The 21,929-nt window shown below is 38.1% G+C and overlaps 1 protein-coding gene across 7 annotated transcripts in view; it reads left to right on the top strand.

The window, feature by feature from the left end:
• The window catches only part of PIAS1 (protein inhibitor of activated STAT 1), a 120,902-nt gene extending 103,508 nt beyond the window's left edge, over nucleotides 1-17,394 (top strand). For 4 of the 7 annotated variants that reach the window (XM_042941594.1, XM_042941592.1, XM_042941593.1 and 1 more), the window contains exons 9-14: nucleotides 7,200-7,360; nucleotides 9,140-9,270; nucleotides 10,406-10,586; nucleotides 14,377-14,519; nucleotides 16,366-16,403; nucleotides 17,037-17,394. In XM_042941594.1, the coding sequence (XP_042797528.1) occupies nucleotides 7,200-7,360; nucleotides 9,140-9,270; nucleotides 10,406-10,586; nucleotides 14,377-14,519; nucleotides 16,366-16,403; nucleotides 17,037-17,330 (948 nt within the window). In that variant the 3' untranslated portion in view covers nucleotides 17,331-17,394. The other 3 variants (XM_042941596.1, XM_042941597.1, XM_042941598.1) reach the window with 3 other exon arrangements.
• The last annotated feature ends 4,535 nt before the right edge of the window (nucleotides 17,395-21,929 follow it).

Below are 21,929 nucleotides of genomic sequence, written 5' to 3'. Positions count from 1 at the left end.
AAATAGATAAATCCTAGAAACATACAACCTACCAAGACTGAATCATGAAGACATAAGAAACCTGAACCTATACCTAGTGAAGCAATTGAAGCACCAAAAATCTCCCAACAGAGAAAAAAGTCCAGCACCCCAGTGCCCTCACCAGAGAATCCTACCAAACGTTTAGAGATAACACCAATCCTTTTTAAACTTTTCCAAAGAATTGAAAAGGAGAGAATACTCCCGAACTCATTCTCTGAAGTCAACATTACCCTGATCCCAAAACCAGACACATTAAAAAAAAATCACACACCATGACCAAGTAGGATCTGTAGCTGGAATGTAAAGATGGGTCAGCATACAAAAATGAATCAATGTGATATGCCACATTACCAAAATGAAGGACAAAAACCACATGATTATCTTAATGCAGAAAAGCATTTCAATACCCTTTCCTCCTAAAACCACTCGGCCACCCAGGAATAGAAGGAAGCCTTTTCAACATAATAAAAGCTGTACCTGAAAAGCCCACAGTGAACATGGTACTCAGCACAGAATGACTGAAGGTTCTTCCCCTAAGATCAGGAACAAGAATGCTCACCCTCATCGCTGCTGTTCAACACAGTACTGGAAATTCTAGCCAGAGCAATTACACAAGAAAAAGAAATAAAACATATAAATTGGAAAGGAAGTAAAATCATCTCTGTTCATAGATGACATGATCTATTGTATAGAAAACCCTAAAGATTCCACAAAAAACTGTTAGAATTAATAAGCAAATTCAGCAGGATACAAAATCTTAGTTGTGTTTCTAAATACTAGCAGTCAGCAATCCAAAATGGAAATTAAGAAAACAGTCCCATTTATGATTACATCAAAAAGAATAAAATACTCAGGAAGAACCTTAACCATGGAAACAAAAGACTTGTACACTGAGAACTATGAAACATTGCTGAAAGAAACTAAAGAAGACATAAGTAAATGGAAAGACATCCCAGGTCCATGGATTAGAGGCTGAATATTGTTAAAATATTCTACCCGAAGTGATTTACAGATTCAGTGCAATCCTATCAAAATCCCAATAGAGCGGTGTCTAGGTTAAGCGTCTGACTCTTGATTTCGACTCAGGTTGTGATCTCATGGTTCGTGAGTGCAAGCCCTGTATCAGGCTCTGTGCTGATGGCACAGAGCCTGTTTGGGATTCTGTCTCCCTCTCTCTCTGTAACCCTCCCCTGCTCGTACTCGTGCTCTCTCTCTCTCAAAAATAAACATTAAAAAAAAAAAATTTCAATGGCATTTTTTGCAGAAAATGGAAAGAAAATCTTAAAATTCCTGTGGAATCTCAAAGGACCCCAGGGAGCCAAAGCAATATCTTAATGAAAACAGAGTTTGAACCCTCACATTCCCTGACCTCAAAACATACTACAAAGCAACAGTAATTAAGATAGTGTGGCATGGACATAAGGTAGACAATGTAGACTAATGGGACAGAATAGAGAACTCAGAAACAAACTCTTGTATTTATGGGCCAAGTTCCTTTTCAACAAGAGTGCCAGGAAATGACAGTCTCTTTAACAAATGGTGTTGAGAAAACTGGGTATTCATATGAAAAATAAGGAATTGGACCCTTACTTTACACCATATGCAAAAGATAACTCAAAATGAATTAAAGACCTAAAACCTAAGACCTTGAACTTTTAAACTCCTAGAAGAAAATGTAGGGAAAAGCTTCATTGAATTTCACAATGATTTCTTGGATATAACACCAAAAGCACAGGCAACAAAAGCAAAAATAGACAAACGGGCTACCCCAAACTTTAGAAACTTCTGCATGTCAACAAAACAAACAAAACAACTGAGTGAAAAGACAACCTGTGGAATGGAAGATCATTGCAAATCATATATCTGATAAGGGGTTAACATCTGGAATATATAAGACACTTATATACCTCAACAAGAACAATAACAAAACAACCTGATTTAAAAATGGGCAAAGGACTTGAATAGAGAGTTCTCTAAAGAAGATTTACAAATGGCCAATAAACACATAGAAAGATGTACTACACTGCTAATCACTAAGGAATTGCAAATCAAAACCGCATGAGTTATCTCTTCATACCCATCAGGATGGCCACTATTAAAAGAAGATAGCAGGTGTTGGTGAGGATGCAGAGGCACTGGAACTCTTGCGCACTGTTGGTGGGAAGGTAAAATGCTGCAGCCCTTATGGAAAACAGTATGGAAGTTTCTCAGAAAAAATTAAAAATAAGATTACCTCATGGTCCAGCAATTCCTTTTCTGGGTATATATCCAAAAGAACTTAAAGCAGGATCTCGAAGAGGTAATTTGCACACCCATGTTCATTACAACATGATTCGTAATAGCCAAGAGGTTCTTATAATCCAACTGTATATTGAGAGATGAATGGACAAAGAAAATGTGGTATATACATACAACGGAATATTATGTGGCATTTAAAAAGAAGAAAACCATGTCATGTGCTACAACGTGGATGAAACTCTAAATCATTCTGATAAGCAAATAAGCCAGTCACAAAAAAAGGAATACTCTATGATTCCACTCATATGAAGTATCTAAAGCAGTCAAAATCATAGAAACAGGAAATAGAAAGGTGATTGCCAAGGGCTGAGGGGAGGAGGAATCAGTGGTTATAGAATTTCGGTGTTGCAAGACGAAAAAGTTCTAGACATCTCTTGCACAACAACGTGAATATACTTAACACTACTGAATTGCATGCTTAGATATGGTTATAGTGTTAAATTTAATGTTACATGCTTTACCACAGTAAAAAAATATAGGCTGCAGAGTCATGGGGTGGATTCTTAAGTAACTAGGTAAATGTTACAATAGACTATGGTGTAAAGGAAGCTGGCATTTTTTAACATTTAGGAAAATGGCTCACAAACCAAGTGAGTGGAAGGTAGGAAGAAGACAAAGATTAAAAACAAACAAAAAAAAGATACCTGCTTATCCTCCCCTCCTTCCCCCAAGCCCCAATTTATCTATTTTCCCCCTCCATGTGTTTTCTTGTCATCCCCGGTTAGAGACTATGAGAAATTTAGAAAAGTGCAGAAGCTTCATTTCCCATTTAAATCACTGGAAGAAGTCTTGTTTTTCTGCAGTCTCCTTTTAAAAGTGTTTACAGTTGTTCTAATATATATGATGTTTATATCATTAGATGAAGCATTTATTCACATAAATGAGCACTGTAATATAAATCTTGATGTTTTTACTTATAGAACTAGTTCTAAATGTTATAGTTCAGGTGACCTCTATATTATTAGAAAATGTTAATCACGTCTTGCCACTTGCACCTCTTAATTTAGTGCACCAGCTTTTAATTTTTCTTTCCATATCACCACCGTTTCTTCCCTTTTTAGTTTCAACAGTTTTAGCAGTTCATTTTAAATTGACATCTGCTTTTAAAATTCAGGATACAGAAAAAAAACTATGTATATATAATCCGTAATTATAATACTTTTATGGATTTCTGTTTGGCTAAAGGGAAAATCCCTTTACAATTATTCTGGAACATTAAGGCAGTATATTTTAGGTATGTTTTTATTCTAAAAAGTAAAACTTAGTAATGACAACTCATCTATATATCAAATTTATAGAATAATAAAAAAGATTTGTTCCCTTTGAAATATGTAAATATGATGTCTGACTGTGCATTTGAATTGCCCTTGTTGTGATATACACAGCTCAAAATAAATGAGTTTCTGTTGTTTGTGAACATTTAGCTAAAGGCAATGAAAATAATTAGAAATGTTTTTGTTCTTTGGGAATTTTTTAGTTCTGATTTATTAAAAATACAGCTGGAAGAATGTTTGAGAACCTACTTTGTAAGATATTCCCCAGACCTATGAACTTCAATACAAATGACTTGGAGTTGATAAAAGAAAAAAATAAACTCCTTGGGAATTTATGAAATGATGACGATGAAGAAAAAGTGAAATTATTCTTGATATCACTATTCCTTTCTTTTTACCAGATTTAAAAATACATATTATTGACTCTCTAAGGTCCTTTGGACATAAGCTAGCTTGAACATCTCTAGGATATAGGGTATTTTCTCTTACAGCGCCATCAGTTACTAAGTAGTACAATTATATATTATAGTAGGGCTAGTGGCATTGGAAAACTTGTTTGGGGGTTGCGTACAGAGTGTTTATTTGCAAATGATGCAAATATCCAATGTCCTATGAAGGACAAAGGGGAATTTGTAATTATGAGATGAAGATGTTTAAAGCCCTGCTTTTCTCCTAATACCATGTTAGAGAAATCAGTGTCCATTTGTAGATAAATATTTAGGATTTAGAGATTGTTTTCAAAATCAGAAGTATGGGGAGTATTACCACATTAACAGTTACTTCGTGATTCTTTGAAGCAAAGCGTTTTGTGACAGCTAATCAACAGTGCATTTGCAAGGGAACTTTTCTTTTTCTGTCCCCATTTATAAATGTGTTTCCTGCAGCATTCACTTAGCAGTGTTCCTTAAAAATCCTGTAGACAAACTTGTCAGTGTGGCTGATCATTAGGGCTTGAGAGTTACTCTCTCACCAAAAAGGTGAGCTGACCAAGTGAGGATTATGAGGGGGGAGGGAGGCATGTGAGACGATTGTTTAGAGAGTTAACTGCTTTTCAGAGTATAAGTTCTGTGGCTGTGTGGCTTGCATTCTGAAAATAGTCTTCTTCCTTCGCATCCATTGTCTTCATAAACTATCAGAAGTGGCTCACTAGTTCTGTACTACATGGACTTTATCCACAATTACTTTATTTGTCTAGGATTTTCAAGTCTGTGATTTCTCTACTTAGTATTTAAGCGGTAGGAATTTGTATTTCACAGGTAAGTTAAGGTGTGCTTTAAGATATAAAAAATTAATTTAGCATCACCATCCAGATTGTTCTTTGGAAAATGTTTCTAGACTAATGCAGCATGTCTTGGCTAACAGCAAATAGGTATTCCTCTGTTATAAGAACTAGTTTGTCCTTTTTGGCCTTTTTATCAGGTGCTTGTGTAAATCAAATCATAAAAATTGAATCAAAGAGTAGAAAGGAGTAATGAGTTGCCTAATCTTATGTGAGCGCAGAATGGAAGAAGTACTGAGCTGAAATGGGGGTGTGTCTCCCACTAGCTGACAAAGTAATTGGAAGCAAATAGTGGTTCTGTAGTTTTATTGTAATGGGGGAACATATACTGAGCACTTACTATGTGTCCGGCAGCATACAGTAAATACAGTTTAAATCCCACAGTCTTAAGATGTAGATGGTATTTTTATCCCCATTTTACAAAGCTGAGGCTCAGGGAGACTAAATGACACTCAGGATTCACACACTACCTAGCGTGGCCAGGATTCAAACCTAGGTAGTCTAACTCCAGAATTCGTACTCGGGCCAGGCTCATAAAGTGCCGTGTAGGGCCTCACACTCTCCATGAGTGCTCCCTCCCAGAGCTCCTCAGTGAGCACAAAGCCTTAAGTGTCCACACACAGGACCGTCTTCCTGCTGTATATAGCACATTTCCAGGTGCCAGGGATGAGGAACTGAGTCGGGTGTATTTCTGGTAGAAGGCGACAGATACATAAACAGATAGTACATTATCACGCACAGGGTGGGGTGGGCACCCAGAGAAAGGAGCTATCAGTTTTCTCTGTGTCTCCCCTGTCCATGCTTCTGACACGGAGCTGGCGCTACTCCCTTCTCACAAGTTTATGGCACATTCTGGGTCCTGTTTTGTTCTCGATCACTACATCCTGTTGAAGTGAGGAGGAAGCAGTGTTGCTTTGGAGATAGAAAAAGAGGCCCAGAAAGGTTAAGTGCCTTTCCTAGAGGCACAGTAAATCATTGGTACCAGAACAATAATTTAGGACCACAAATGACAGTTAATTTCCTTGGTAGACTAGGAAATTGCACATTTTCCTGAAATTCTTCTGAGCCAAAACTCTTTTCCTCTTTTTTTCTGCATTTAACTCCTACCCTTTTCGAGCCTTTATATTTTTCAAGCTTGCAGATTATGTCCAGAATCTTTTCCTGGTTCGCAAACAGTGTGGTTATTGAAAGTAGATAACTTTCATACTGTATAGCCATTGTAGCCTTTGGGCAGGGGGGCAGGGAACAGTGGCAACCCAGCTGCACCGTGCGATGTGGCCTCCAGGAAAGGAGTCGTGATACGGCAGCTCGCAGTGCAGCTTCTGTGCCCGGGGCGCAAGCTACCATCTCAGGGACCGGATGAAGTAGGTTTCATTTTTCATAGGCAGGCTATTTAACCTCAGCTTAAGGCGAGAAGAGGAAGTCTCATAACATGGTGGAGATGCTAGGTCTAGGGATGTTTGCCGAATAGTGTGTGATAATGCCCAGGGAGGGGAGAAGTACAGAGAGTGCACACACTCGACTTCCTTCTCAGAGCTGCCGTTTGGCAACTATGCCAGACATCCTAGGGATCTCATTCAGAGATCAGGTTGAATGTCTTCACATCTGTTATCTTGCAGTATTTAATGTGACATTCTTTTTTCATTTCCTCAAATCCTTTGTAAAGTGGTTTATAACTTTTTTAGATGAGGGACTACTCTGAGAATTTGGTGACAGCGCTCTTTTTGGAAAAATGCACACCCTTACAGAATTTGGCATACAATTTTAAGGGATTCATGGTTCTTTCTCCCAAAAGCTAATCTGTGAGCTATGGATGTGAGGTGGAATAACCCTTGATGTAGACTTTTTTTATTTTATTTTATTTTTTTAATGTTTATTTATTTTTGAGAGAGAGAGAGAGAGAGAGAGAGAGAGAGAGAGAGAGAGAGAGAGACTGTGAGTTGTGGAGGGTCAGAGAGAGAGGGAGACACAGAATCTGAAGCAGGCTCCAGGCTCTGAACTGTTAGCATAGAGGCTGACACGGGGCTCAAACCCATGAACCGTGAGACCTCAACTTGAGCCAAAGTCGGACGCTTAACCAGCTGAGCCACCCAGGTGCCCCTGTAGACTTTCCAGAGTCACTGTGTTTAATATCTAAAGAAATCCTATAATTTTTTTAATATGTAGGGTTCATAGGAAATGTATTTAATGTTCTTTCATATTGATGAAAAGTAAATACAATATGCTTTAAGTCAGAATACATACACATTGCGTTTCAGGAGATTTTTATCAAAACTTAAATTGAATGACCATTGTCTAATATTTGCTTTTGTCTCTCTCTTTTCAAGCTTGGTAAAATGCGGCTGACAATTCCATGTCGGGCCCTAACATGTTCTCACCTACAGTGTTTTGATGCAACTCTTTACATTCAGATGAATGAGAAAAAACCAACCTGGGTTTGTCCTGTCTGTGATAAGAAGGCTCCGTATGAACACCTTATTATTGATGGGTATGTCGATTTAAAGTGTTTCCTTATGCCTTGGAATGACCATCTATTATCTGAATTTGTGATCTATCAGGTTTAGGATGAAAATTCTGCAGGTAGTGTTTTCTAAGTAGTACGTTTTTAGAATTTCCATGATTCTCGAAATTAATACTTTTCAAAGTAAGTAATTAATATTGTGAGCATTTTTCCCTTTTAACTTGATGTCCTCCGTTTGGGAAGTGTATGCTTTACCGTCTGTCTCTCCTGACTTTTACCATTTAAAGTAGCACTGGCTGTAAGCAGGGTATGCTTACACCTTTTCCTAACATGAGTCCCATCTGTCCCAGCCATGTAGGCCATATTAGAGAAGGAATGGCAGGACTGTGACACTCTGGCTAATTTCAGCACACCCCCATTAGGCTTTTTTAGTAGAAGCTAACGTATTTTTGCAGATTTTTCTCCTTCAGTCCTGGTTCATCATACCTGTTCCCCACTGTAAGGGCTGTAAGGGCTTCATAACTGATCAACATGCTGAATAGCAGCTTTCTTTGTTTCTGTTTCCTCTGAAGTACTTGTCTTTGTCTTTCTTGTCCGCCTACGGCATCACAATAGTCAGTTATCTTTTTTTTTTTTTTTTTTAACACTCCTGTGTTTTCTCTGTCCTTCCAGACATCTTGGAGTGTTTCTCTAAATGCACCCCTATTCTCTAGACTCCTTTCTTGTCCTTTTTGCCGCTGAACAAGGATAAATTGTGAAAAGAAGGATCTTCTTGATATTTCCTGTACTCTAGCAAGACACTTAAGGCAGCTTATCTACAGCATTTGAGAAAACATAGGAGCCTGAAGATGTAACATAAGGAGCGGAATACATTTAGCAATACAGTGTAACCTAGAGCTTGAAAGATGTCAGGCCAAACGTGGGAAAAGAGTAAACATGTAACTTAAATGTTTTATGTTTAATTTTTTAGAAATGACAGTGATCACTGATAAATCTAAATTGAATGATATTTTACCAACTCTGTATATTATATAGCTCTAGATCCCCTCCCCCCATCAATTGGGATTTTTTTTTATTTTAAAAACCATATACTCATGTGCACATGTCTATACACACATTTAAGAAAACCTGAAAAACATAGGAAAATGAAAGGGTTTTGTGGTGTATTTTCTAATTTTTGTTTTCACGTAATTGTGATTTTACAGTATTAATATTTTTTAGCCTTTGGTTTCATTTCAGAATTTGACAGTTTTATACACTGTCTTGCAAATCTCATTTCTTAATATCTGCATGTTATTTTTCAAGGAGACTTAACATTCAGTACATATTTTTTGTATGTATGGCTTCAGTTTATCAAATAAGATATGCTTATTGTAGATACTTTGGACTATGCACAAGAATATAAAGGAGAAATAGAACTACTCATAATATCACCAGTCAGAAATAACTGCTGTTTATATACCACTCACACACAGAATTTTATTTTTAAAATGAAGAATTTTATTTTCTTGGCCTCTTCCCACTTTCTGTATGTATTTTCCCCTATTATTAAAAATGTTTGAAAACTTCATTTTTCATAGTTACATAATATTTGCTCATATAAGGTACCATAATTTAAGTAACTATATTCCTATTTAGCCCTAAAATTTGAGAACAAATATAACTTATCTGTTCTGCTTTCTTCTTTCTCCTTTCTCATTTATACTTGTACAAAATATAGGAGGTCTGAATGTTTTTTGAACAGTAATACTTCTAGTCTGTTTTCATTTAGAATGTGATATTCAAAGGACCAATTGCTTTTTATAGCTTGTTTATGGAAATCCTAAAGTACTGTACAGACTGTGATGAAATACAGTTTAAGGAGGATGGCTCTTGGGCACCTATGAGATCCAAAAAGGAAGTACAGGAAGTTTCTGCCTCTTATAATGGAGTTGATGGTGAGTGCTGGTTTTCCAGAAGGGTGGGGCAGTCTCCCTGTTATTGTGTAGCCTTGATTTTTACTATTAAAATGTATATATTTCTGGGGGTGCCTGGCTGACTCAGTTGGTAGAGCATGCGACTCTTGATTTTGGGGTTGTGAGCTTGAACCTCATGTTGGATGTAGAGATTACTGGAAAAAAATAAGTTTTTTAAAAAAGTACACATTTCCGAAAAACTCAGCAGTTTATGGGTAGCTCAATAACTCTATTAAATTATTGATTAAATGTTCAGAAGTAGTAAAACTCCTTTTAAATTCACTTTGCTAGCTTTAAAATTTTTCTGGTGTAAGATTTCAAAGTAACAAACAAATAAGTCATTTGTAAGGTCATACTTTTGAAATGGTATCATTTAAAAATTTTAAGAGGTTTGGTAAAGATTAGTGAATGTTTCTTTTCCATTTATGTTATTTTTCTGGTTTTTAGTATGTTTTTGCTGGAAGGATGCTATGACATTTAAAAAGTGTTAACCATACATTTCCTAAGTATCCTAGGTACATATGTAATATATGGTCTTTACCCTCAAACTGCTTTTATGTTGAAGTAGACATACATTTTGATTGTTTGCCCTAATTCAGAATTGTTTTTTTGTTTTTGTTTTTTTTTGCTTTTAAACAAAGGGGGGGTGGGCACCTGGGTGGCTCAGTTGGTTGAGCATGGACTTCAGCTCAAGATCAGGTCATGATCTTCAGGTCATGATCTCATGGTTTGTGGGTTCGGGCCCTGCACCCAGCTCTGTGCTGACAGCTCGGAGCCTAGAGCCTGCTTCGAGTTCTGTGTCTGCCTCTCTTTCTGCCCCTCCCTCTCCTGTACTCTGTGTGTGTGTGTGTGTGTGTGTGTGTGTGTGTCTCTCTCTCTCTCTCTCAAAAAATAATAAAAAAAATTAGAAACAAAAAACTTTTAACAACCAATAATCAGTAGTAGTTTTAAGCTTAGGGGAACAGAGCCACTGTTGGTTTTCTATTCTACTCTCTGCCCCTAACAATATTGTAAGTCTAAACTGTAACTGATAAACTAACCCATAGACATACTGAGGAAAAAAGAGACGTGTCATCATGGGTCTTTTTTACCTTGTGTTTTACTCATTCCTACACAGGATGCTTGAGCTCCACATTGGAGCATCAGGTGGCTTCTCACCACCCGTCCTCAAATAAAAATAAGAAAGTGGAGGTGATTGATTTAACCATAGACAGTTCATCTGATGAAGAGGAGGAAGAGCCTTCTGCCAAGAGGACCTGTCCTTCCCTGTCTCCCACATCACCACTAAATAATAAAGGGTAAGTAACTGAGACCTTAACAAGTCATTGGGAAAGTTAATTTTGCAAATACAGTTTAAAAAAATCTGCCAGCAGGGGCTCCTGGGTGGCTTAGTTGGTCGAGTGTCCGACTTCGGCTCAGGTCATGATCTCACGGTTTGTGGGTTCGAGCCTCACATCAGGCTTGCTGCTGTCAGCTCAGAGCCCGCTTCAGATCTTCTGTTCCCCTCTCTCTCTGTCCCTCCCCACTCACACTCGCTCACTCTCTTTCTCTCTCTCCAAAATAAACATTAAAAAATAATAATGAAATAAAAGATCAGCCAAATGAAATGATTATGCATGATTGTGAAACTTAGTAATCAGAGAATAGGTTGGAGTTTCCCCAGGTGTGTGATGTATTTGAGGGGCTGGGACAATGCGTTAAAGGAGTCCCTTGGACGCAGTATTTATCATACCAGAAGATAATTCTCGAACATTGGTTCTTACACTTTGGTGTCTGGCAGAATCACCCAGAGCACTCATTAAAACACACATTGCTCCCCTATTCCCACACATCTGATTCAGGAGTTGGGACTGAGAAAACTCGCATCTCTCATCCGTTCTTAGGTGATCTTAATGCTGCTCGTAGGATTGAGAACATTTATGCAATGTGTGCTTTAAGGTTAATCCTAGGTTGAGTATTTCAAGTAGAAAGCAGAGGAGGCCCAGAGGAATGCATTAAAGCTGCCTCAGAGTGTGTAAGGTGGGCAGTGAAAGAAGCCAGAGACTAAAATTGCAGTGCCAATGCTTTCTGTTTTGCAGACTCATTTCCCATAGTTCCCATTAGTCCCCTATCAGTACCTTGGTTATGCTTCAGTTCTCTTTAGCAAATACTGTTATCTGCTTTATGTAAAACACCCTGTGCCTAACCTGGGTGATAATAAAATGGGTGAGCACAGTCCTAACTTTCAAGAGTTTCACATTTTGTAGAGGATGGTAAGACAAGGAGCTGTGCTCTTTAAATGGACTGCCTCATGAGACACGTCGGAGATTCTCAACAAGAAGACTTCATGTTTTGCTGAGGCACAGTTGTAGCACACCAAAGAGAAGTCTAGAAATAGGCGTGCCCCCTTTTAGGTATATATCGGGAGAATGATGTGGCCTGTTGTAACTGAGCAGGAGCTAGTCAAATAATCTCCTTCCAGCAAACACTAGTGCCTGAAGAAAGAATGTTAAGTGAGAGAAGGCATTGTTGCAAAATTTCAGGGTTCCAGAGGGAAAGTTAACACCAGACCAAGGGCAGGCATTCCCATGCATGGAGTCAAATCATTGTCAGGTTTGATACTGTTTGATGAGATAAAAGATTTTCTATTTGGTAATAGTTGTAGTTACTTGAAAGGTAGAAGTTGCAGCAGTAAAAAGAGCATAATTATGATAAAGGTAACTTGCTTGTTAGAAACTGACTATTTCAGGAATCTTCATAATACAATCAAACCTGTTACACAGGTTAGTATTTTCACTCCAGAGTAGCTTATCAGCACGCGTCAGACAGAAATAAAGACATTAATAGCAGTATCATTATTCTATGTAAAAAATAAAACACGAATATCTAAACACTAATTCCACTTTAAATCCTACCTTCTGAAGATTTACGTCTGATGAAAGCCTACCTGGATGCCTGTTACCCAACAGACCTGACCTTGTTTTTACACCAACTTATTTTATAAATCTGAGTGGGAGGGAAAAAAATGTCAAATTGCCAGAAGTCGGTATAGTTAGAACAAATATCTGTAGAATCTTGATCCCAAGATATTTTATATTTAATATCAAGTCTTATTATGACCAAGTACATATTACCATATTATTTTTTTAAATACCATAATTGTAACGTTAAAAGGTATTTCATAAACCTCTGGGTGTATACCTGATGGATTAAATGCACCATTATATATGTAAGTTGCTTCTACTCTGTAGAATATTTATAGTAGTCACATATATATGTAAACTATGCAATAATTTTGCTCTCTGACTATACATTTTTCCTTAAAGGAAACTTTTTGGAGTGTTTTAGAAATCTGGTATTTCAATTCTTTGGACATTTGCTTTGCTGTTTTTCCAAAACTAGTTGTGTTTATTATGTTTGGAAAATTACATTAGGTGCATTAACTGCTTCCTGAGCTTACCAGTGACCAATTAAACCCAGATAAAGTATTTACCAATGCCAGACCTTTCTCTGTTTTCGGATAAAAACAAGCAACCTGCAAGTTTATGGCATTTTTAGAAGAATAATGCCATATTCAGCATTCGTGGCCATTTTACAATAATGACTAGCCAATAAATAAAAACCTCAACCCTAGGCATATTGTATTTGTTATTGTGCAGTGTACAGGTGGAAATGCATCTTCAGAATAATATCACAAAATTGAAAGAAAAGGAGCCAGCCAGGAATTAGAGGTAAACGTCAGTAAATGTAAAACATTTTGCTGTCTTCAGCCAGTGAGTGTTTAGTATTCATCCAGAAATTTCCTTTGCTGTTTGGTATACCAAGATATTTTCAAAGGCTAGCATTTCAACTGCTTTCTTCTGTCTTATAATCCCTTAGGCACTGTCAGAGGAGACAGCTAATGGAAAATGGTACTTTTTATAGATGTAAGAGGTTTAATTAAGTTTCCATTAGACAAAACATTTTTTATGAGGCAGAAGAGAGTATATTTTATGTTTCATATCCCATTCATGAAAATGTGGCGGATGGTCATAACTAGAACTCTATTCCTGGAAATCCAACCTTGGCATCTTTTGAAATATTCTGAACTTGCATTGCACCATCGAAATTGAATCTCCACACCCAAGTACTTTATATGAAGTTTTAAAAGCAAAAAAATAGCCTCTTTATACCTTCTTTGTTCTTTATTTTCTATGACTTATATGCCTGTTAGCCTCTTGGATGATTGGGATAGCACATGACCCTCATGTTTGCACTCAGAACTATTAGAATTCTTTTTCTTTTTAAGATCATTTCAGTTCTTTCTTGTCTTTTTCATCTTTTTCCCCCCATTTTGCTTTTTTAATTAATTTTTTGTAAGGAAAAAAAGATTTAATTTCTCAGCTACTTAAACATTTCACTTTTTTCTTCCAGAATCCCTTTTTTTTTTGTCCCGTTCTCCCCCCCCCCCCCCCCCCCATTATACTATTCTCCCTTTAAAACCTATCCACCACCTGTTCACTTTGGAGCACATCTTCTTGTCTTGCTGCCTCCTTTCGTTCAGCAGGCTTTGTATGCAAACAGTGTGCCGACAAGTGTGCGGGGCATTGGGAATACCAAGATAAACAGTACCGTGTTTCTGTTCTCATAAAGATTACAAGTGTGGGGGCCAGCTGTTAGCGCCACTGCTCAGATTGCTGCCATTTCCCAGGCTTGTCTGTGTGTGTTTTCTTTGTGAGGACATACCTATACTTTTGACTAGACAGCATTCCAGTGCTTATTTTTAAAAGGTTTCCAAATTTTGGCTGCTATAGATATCTTTCACTCATATCTCGCTGAAGTGGCTCAGCCATGCCTTCCCCCTGCATTCCAAAAGGTAGATGAGACAGCATGTGGCTTATGAATGTTGGATATATCGTTTACCCATCCATTTCTCCCTATAGCCCCTGCAAAGTGCTACTCTATATACAGATTATTTCCGAATAATTATGATAGTTTAAATTATATATTGCTTTGCTTGTCTTTTTATTTTCAGCACAAAAGCTAGGACTCATTTTGCAAGATGCGGTCCCCTTGTTAAAATTAAAAGTTCAACTGACTCATGAAAATTATGCGAACCTTTCCTTCTAGCATATTAAGTCTTCCACATCAAGCATCTCCAGTGTCCCGCACCCCAAGCCTCCCTGCTGTAGACACAAGCTACATTAATACATCCCTCATCCAGGACTACAGGCATCCTTTCCACATGACACCCATGCCTTATGACCTACAAGGTGAGTCACTGGTTCTTCTGTATTGTCACATAGCATTATGAATGCCTTTGATCTACATAGACTTCCTCCGGGTGAGTCTAGGGAAGAATGGAAAGATTGAAAAAACAGGGGCTTGGGCCTGGTGAACTGAGAGAAATTAACACGGTGGTCGTAAATAAATACAGACCCAGTTCCTTGTTTGTACCTTCATTAGTAGCCAATGTTTTACTACCAGCGGTGAGGCTAGTACAAGGATCTCAAGGTTTTGTGACCTTCACTGATCTACAAGTTGTTTTTGGATGACTTTCAATATGTTGCTTTGCAATTTGATATTTATGAAAACTATTTTTTTTTTCCTGAATCCAGTTAATAATGCAACTGGCATTGTGGGTAACTGTGTTGTATTATGTTTTAAATAATGCTGAATTAAGACATTGGGAAGTTTTAATTTTTGTTCCAGTGAACCTGATTATTCTTTTTAAAAGTAGTTTGAAATGTCAGTATACTCGCTGCACAATGTATTTGGGGTTGATAATAATCACTTACATTATCAAAAAATTATTAGTTCTGTGTCTTTGTAATTCAAGAATTTGTACATCTAAGAACATGTTTCTTTTTTATTCCAAAAAGCTGTGTGTGCTTACTGTAGAGAATTTAATACAAAAATATAAAGTGAAAGATTCCCTCCATCCCCTCCCCTACGGAAAAATCCGGGGCCACTGGCAAAGATTCTTGGAAGCTGAAATAGTTGAGTAGATTCTTAATGATTGTTATGAAAACCCTGTTTGAGCTCTGTCCAGTAGAACTTTCTGCGAGGAGGGAAATGTAATTTACAGTGGCCACTAGCCACATCTGGTTATGGAGCATTTGAAACATGGCGGTTGTGACTGAAGAACTCAGTTCTTCATTTGACTTAATCTTAGTGAATTTGGGTCCCCGCATCATGTGGTTAGTGGCTACTCTGAGACAAGGCAGCCCTATTTCTCACTGAGGCTACTGCCAGATGTCCACATGAGGAACCACAGGGACTGTACATTTTGCAGATCCTCGTGTTATAACCTGTTCCAGTGTAGACAGTGGATGGATCCTCAGAGGATTTGTGTCGTCATATTTTTATCTACATCTGCTTGTTATCCGTTCCCCCAAGCTTAGATATCAGAATGAGGCCTTTTATTCACATGGGTTTCTTGTTCTCCATATCATACATTGAGCGATGCGGCCGAGAGTGGGAATTAGAAGGAGCAGCTTGCATGGACTCCATGGCAGCCAAGGACCAGACAGTCCTTCCGTGACACAGCACCCCAGCAGTCACACCCCTCCCATCTCTCCCCGCCCTCATGCCACTGGAGGATCTCTGAGTTGGAATCTGGTACAGATAGTGGCGAGTGAACAAATTTGAGAAAGAAAAAGAAAATCTGTGCTACAGCTTGCTTAACTTCCTTCTACGTATTCCTTCTACGTAAAACTTTCTCACCCACAAAATGAGGCCAGACATAATGACATACCTCACAGGTGCTTGTGAGGAGTACATTAGAGTAGTTTGAAATGTTAAGAGAAGTCAAGAAAAATTGGTGAAAAGTACTCTGTCCGTGTAAGGGATCATGTTCGATCCAGCAGGGTGGCAGTGACCCAAATCCCACAAATGGAGTTGCAAGGAGGGCAAAAATCATGGCTAAAGCTTGAACTTCAGCCTTGGTAATCTAGAGATGGGAGAGACCAACAGTGGGCTTCTGCTCTTCTTTTTAATTCTAAATGAATTTAGAATTAGCATTTAAGATTTGTATTGGTTTCTAGAGTATTGGGGCATTAGGGAGGGTTTTTTGTTTTGTTTTATTTTTCAAAACTAAAATAATTTTTTTTCTCACAGGATTAGATTTCTTTCCTTTCTTATCAGGAGACAATCAGGTATGTTATATGAAACATATTGCTGTTGTCTTAATTGAACATTAAAGTATTTGTAAGTATATTATGTAGCTGCGAGAGAAGATAAATTTCTTAGAAAATTCAGAGTAGTCCTCATTATTGTTAAGGTTTTAAGCATTTAAATAAAAATCCCCTTGTTTCAGCTGTGCCTGAGTATATAGTCAGAATAGTATCTATTTGTTGGTTTCCAGTACTTTTTTATATAAAAAAGAAACAGGGCAGTAAGTCAGTTGATAAATCCTTGGCCAGATATCTCCATTAGAGAAAGAGGGTGGACTGTCTTCTTTCCTGCTGCTAATGAGCATATGCCTCTTTGGAAATAGAGTTTTGAGAATTGTTCGCATTACAAATTAAAACAAAACACAGCACAAGTTTTACTTTGGTTCTCCTCCCCCCCCCCCCCCCCTCCACCCCCACCCCCAGTTTCAAATACAAAAATGTTCTCAAGATCAAGAACGTGATCATTACATACGGCCATGTGACTGTGAAATGTTGCAGTAGATATTTCAGGCATACCAGATATGCAGTATGTATTAAGTTGAGGACTTTGTTCTGCTGAGAAGGTCTATGAATTTAGAATTGATGGGTGTTTTGTCTTCTGTCTTCCCTCCCCAGCATTATAACACCTCCCTCCTTGCTGCCGCCGCAGCAGCGGTTTCCGATGATCAAGACCTCTTACACTCGTCTCGGTTTTTTCCGTATACCTCCTCACAGATGTTTCTCGATCAGTTAAGTGCAGGAGGCAGTACTTCTCTGCCAACCACCAATGGAAGCAGTAGTGGCAGTAACAGCAGCCTCGTGTCCTCCAACAGCCTGCGGGAGAGCCACAGCCACACCGTTGCCAACAGGAGCAGCGCGGACACGGCGTCCATCTTCGGCATCATCCCAGACATCATCTCGTTGGACTGATTCCCTCGCCCCTGCTGCTCCCACCCCTACCCCAGATTAAATGAACTTGGCAGAAAGAAGAGAACTTTGTGCTATGTTTTACCTTATTCTGTTTAGAAAAGTACACAAGCGTGTTTTTTTTTTCCTTTTTTTAGGGAAAAAATTAAAAGAAATGTACAGAGAACAAAACTATATTTTCAGTTTTACTTTTGTATATAAATCTAAGACTGCCTGTCTGATAAAACACTTGTAAAAAACAAAAAAAAAGGAAAGAAAAGAAAAAAAGAAAAAAAAAGTACCCACAAACCACCTTCAGTTCATTTTTTTCTGGATTCTGAAGATTTTTTTTTCATCATTTGTCCTATGGTTTTGGTTTTATTTTACTTCAATGGCATTATTTTATTTGCAATAACAGAAAAGGAATTGCATGTATGAAGTTTTAAATTGTGGGCTTTTCTTTGTTGTGGGGAGGGGGCTGGGGGGAGGTCGTTTTAATTTCCATTTTCTAAAAAGGACAGACTTGGATTCTGTTTGTGCGTGTGCATATTTTATTCAGCCTTAAATTATAAATCTCATCTGTCCCACTGCATTCCCTGTGTATTTTCAGGACATAGCTCGTGGGTGTGTGTGTTCAGTGTGTGTGTCTGTGTATATTTTTCTGTCGTTACTGTTCCTTCTCCTCCCGAGTTTTCTGCATTCAGTTGATAAATCAGTTGCCTGCTTCTCTCAAAGTGCTTTGAAGGTCTTGAACTCCCGTATGAGCATCTTTATTGCTGTCCCAGTTGCATGTTCCCCATCACATATTCTCTCTTATTTGCTAGATACCCCCTGAGAATATGTTCTAGAGATTTGGAGTAAAGCTGTCTGGATAAAGGAGGAGGCTTGGCAGACCTGTGAATAATACACTTTAGTCTAGTTCTTTCTTCTAAATTTGGATTGCCAGTATTATGTATTTAAACCAAGTCTGTGAACACCTGCCTTTTTGGCCACGGGGTAACAAGTTTTCACGAAGATCTTCATGCCAAAGTAGGAAGTAAAAATAGCTTCAAAAGCCCTGTTGGGTGTCTTGTGCAGCTGACAGAGGTAAGGTTACATCGCTTCGAAAAAGAAAGCAAGACAGTCGATTACCCTAAAAGTAAATTCTCTCTGGAAAATACAGTGCACCACACACGTCCGTCTAGAAATCCACTATCTGATAAGCAGTTAAAATGCAAAATAGGCTTGATTCTAGTCAATTTACTCCCTGGTTCTGAGTGAACTTCTTTTCTTAGCCTCGCTGTCTTGTTTGTTTTATTTTTTCTTCACCTTTTAAAGACATGCATGACATAGGAAAGTCAATATTGTTTCCTTTTTTCTTTTTTCTTTCTCTCTCTTTTTTTTAGAATTCATGGATCAATCTAATCTTATTAATAATGGAACATGTAAATATAGTGAGAACTGTTTTTCAGGAGATGAGTGTGGGTTGGAGGGAAGGAAGGTGGTTCTACTTGTGTTCCAGAATCCTCATCAGAGAAGGTATCTTGTCCTTCGGGGAGCACCTGAAGGTGTGGAGGGGTTTAGCCAGTTTAACAGAAAAGATGGAGGAAGGAGCGTAACGCTTACCAGTTTCCCAGCCTGGATTTTTATATCACGACTGTTTATGTTCTCAGAGTTGGTGAAGGACCACCTTTGTGTATAAAAGTGTCGCTTCAACCTTGCAATGGTAACAAAATGACCTGCTTTATCCGGGTAGAATTCAAGATGGCTGTATCTTCAGTTGTATGATAAAAACGGTTCACATGACTGTGTGGCATCTAAAAATAATACCTGTTTTTACAGCATCTCTCTGCCACTAAATTGTTGACTTGAATTTTGAAAAACAAGTTGGTGTTGATATGTATATGTGTGTGTGTATATATGTATTTATAGACAAGTGTGTGTGAGTGACACGTGAGTTAATAGTCTTCCCCTACGCATGTGTATCCACACACACATGGCTGAGTTATAGTCACTAAACAATTTGCAATAAAAACAAAAGATTCATTGTCGGTGAAAACAGGAATTAGTTTTTTAATAAATCTGCTCTTATGGTGAGTAAACTCTTTAAGAACGCTCGTTGCCATATTAACTTAGGCTAAGATTTAAGAGTACCATAATTTGTGTCTAAATTCAGACTGAGATAGAAATCACTCAAGTTGTGGGGTGTTGCTTCTTATTTCACACTGTAATAGGAAACATCATTTCTATTAATTCAGCTACCTAAAATGAATAGTTTTCTGTATCCTCTTTTCTTTGTTTTTCTGTCATTGTTGTTAGTGGTCTCAAAATTCTGATCAATAACTTTGTGTGTAGTGCTGAATCCCAAACTCTGAATGATCCAGTTGAAAACCCATCCCTGTCCTTCCTTCCACTGAGGTTTGGGGATGGTGAGTTTCCCTCAGTGTCCTGCGTTATACCAGACTAAAGGAAGAACAGGTAATAAATAGGGAGAAAGAAATGTCTGTCTAGTGGCTTTGGTCATGTCTCCACAGGAGAAACGAACCATTCGATTGTCTTTCGATTTTAGTTCATTCCACTCTGAGGAGTTTGTTTCTTTCAGTTGTTGGCTTGCCAGAGTGTCACAGTAGCAGTAGCTATCCCTCTGTTGGTCTCTTGGTCAATACTGGTCCATCAGACTGTTTTGATCGGTAGTCGTTATTGGTAGAGTCATGCCCTGCACCGTTATCTTCTAAGTTTAAAAAAAAAAAAAAAAAAGAAGTGCACAGGCATTTCATTGGTTTTTCCTTAACCCACCCTCACCCCACGCCGACACTGACATGCTGTCTGTGGACGAAGAGCGATTCCCAGAATCTTTAGGCAAGCTGCCACCATCCCCTTGCCGTGGGCTTTCCCAGTAGGTGCACATATGTTTCTGTTTCTGTACAGTACTCTGTATTTTTTGATAAAATAGCTATTTGACTTAGCAGGGTTGAAGTGGCTTTTAATTATCTTGTGGGCATTATTGGACACATCTTTTTAAAAACAATCTGACCTTAATCGTGCCACACTTGGTTGACTAATTTATTTTGAGCATTAAAGTTTTTCTTCTGTTAATGTAGACATTATCACAATTCTGTATCGTTACTGACTTAGGAAAGATTGCACTTAAGCTTCTGTTAAATGTGATTTCTTGGCAGATTTTCCTTTGAGTCAAATGTCTGAAACAATGAACATATATCCCAATTTTAAATTAACTAATTGTGGAAGGAACATTTTTAAACAATTCCAAGTTTAAATCCATAAGACACTTCAAGATCTTCAGAACTTTAAAGCACATTTAAAATTATTTTAGTAAGAATTTTGTTTTATCAATACATGTTGAATTCTGTTTTTTAGTTAAAAAAAAAAAAAAAACACAAAGCTTAGATTTCAGAAAGAGGGAGGGAGAATAGCTGGTGGTCCCAGAGTGTGCTGCTGTTAATTGTTTAATTAACAAAGGGGAAATGTATATAAACAGATATAAAAGTTACCATAAATTCCATGAACTTAAATCTGTGATTCATTGCCTTAAAACTTTCTCTTAGAATTTCCATACCGCATGCCAAACCAGTAAAATGGCTTTTAAAAATGTATAGTAGACCAATGTCAGTTTGTATAAAAGTACCAAGTGAAAATATTTATTACATGCATTGGAAAAAAATTGTTTACCTATTGAATGTTACCTGTTTATGTAGAGCTCTTTAGATGTAATAAAAGAAAAGCCTTCAGTTAATTTGTCTTCTGTAAAATATACTGTGGGTATGCAAGGGACCATCCCCGTAAGAAAACTGATAATGCTTGGTGTTTCAGAGCACCATTCATCCAGAGATTTCAAAGCATGGCAGTTAATTCCCTTGCAACATGCTTTGAGGTAAGTAATGCATATACAGCCATCATTCCCCCTTTCTTACTGAAATATGGCAAGCTTTGTACTGAAACCACAGCATCTGTTTAGTTTTAAATCTATTTGATAACCTGCAGTTTGAGTGCTAAGAGAGGTGTGGCCTGTTTTTGTAAACAACACTAGGTGCTAGGTAAACCAACTGGGATTTCAGGAATGAACAGGAAACGGCCTTGGGGTGGTAAGAAGAGGCCTTTCCTGGGGTAGAGGTTTCAGTGAGAAGAGTCACAGGGTCTTGGAGTCCTAGCCACTGAACACGGAGTCGGTGCAGATGAGCCCAGGCTCTAACGACCAAGCCACTCAGGTGCTTTGGGCAAGCGATACTTCCTGGTAGGAAAATGAGATTGATAAAACTTTGCTTTAAAACCATCCTGGGACCATTCAGTGACAAACATTTAAAAAGCTTGGAGGGGAAGTACCCTTGTTTATTATTTTAGCCCAGAACTTCCTTTCCTGTCCTATCTAACTCCTAGGTATCTGCTGTATCATCCGTGGTATTCCAGATTGGCTGTGCAGGACTTGCTTCCTCATGTCCATGACGAGTCAAAAAGAGATGTGGGGCCAGGACCCCTAAGCCTTGGCTGAAAGTGAAATGTAGCAGTTCTCAATGGGGTACCGCAGAGAAACCTTCAGGTAATGAAATTTAAGCACCAGCACACACACAACACCCCCCCCCCCCCCGCCAACTTGCTTTGGCCTCTAAAAGGGCCCTGGGAACAGCC

The sequence above is a fragment of the Panthera leo genome, chromosome B3 (genome assembly GCF_018350215.1).
Source record: "Panthera leo isolate Ple1 chromosome B3, P.leo_Ple1_pat1.1, whole genome shotgun sequence".
Taxonomy (NCBI): Eukaryota; Metazoa; Chordata; class Mammalia; order Carnivora; family Felidae; genus Panthera; species Panthera leo.
The sequence above is the reverse complement of the archived record's forward strand: the minus strand, read 5'-3'. Positions and strand labels throughout refer to the sequence as shown.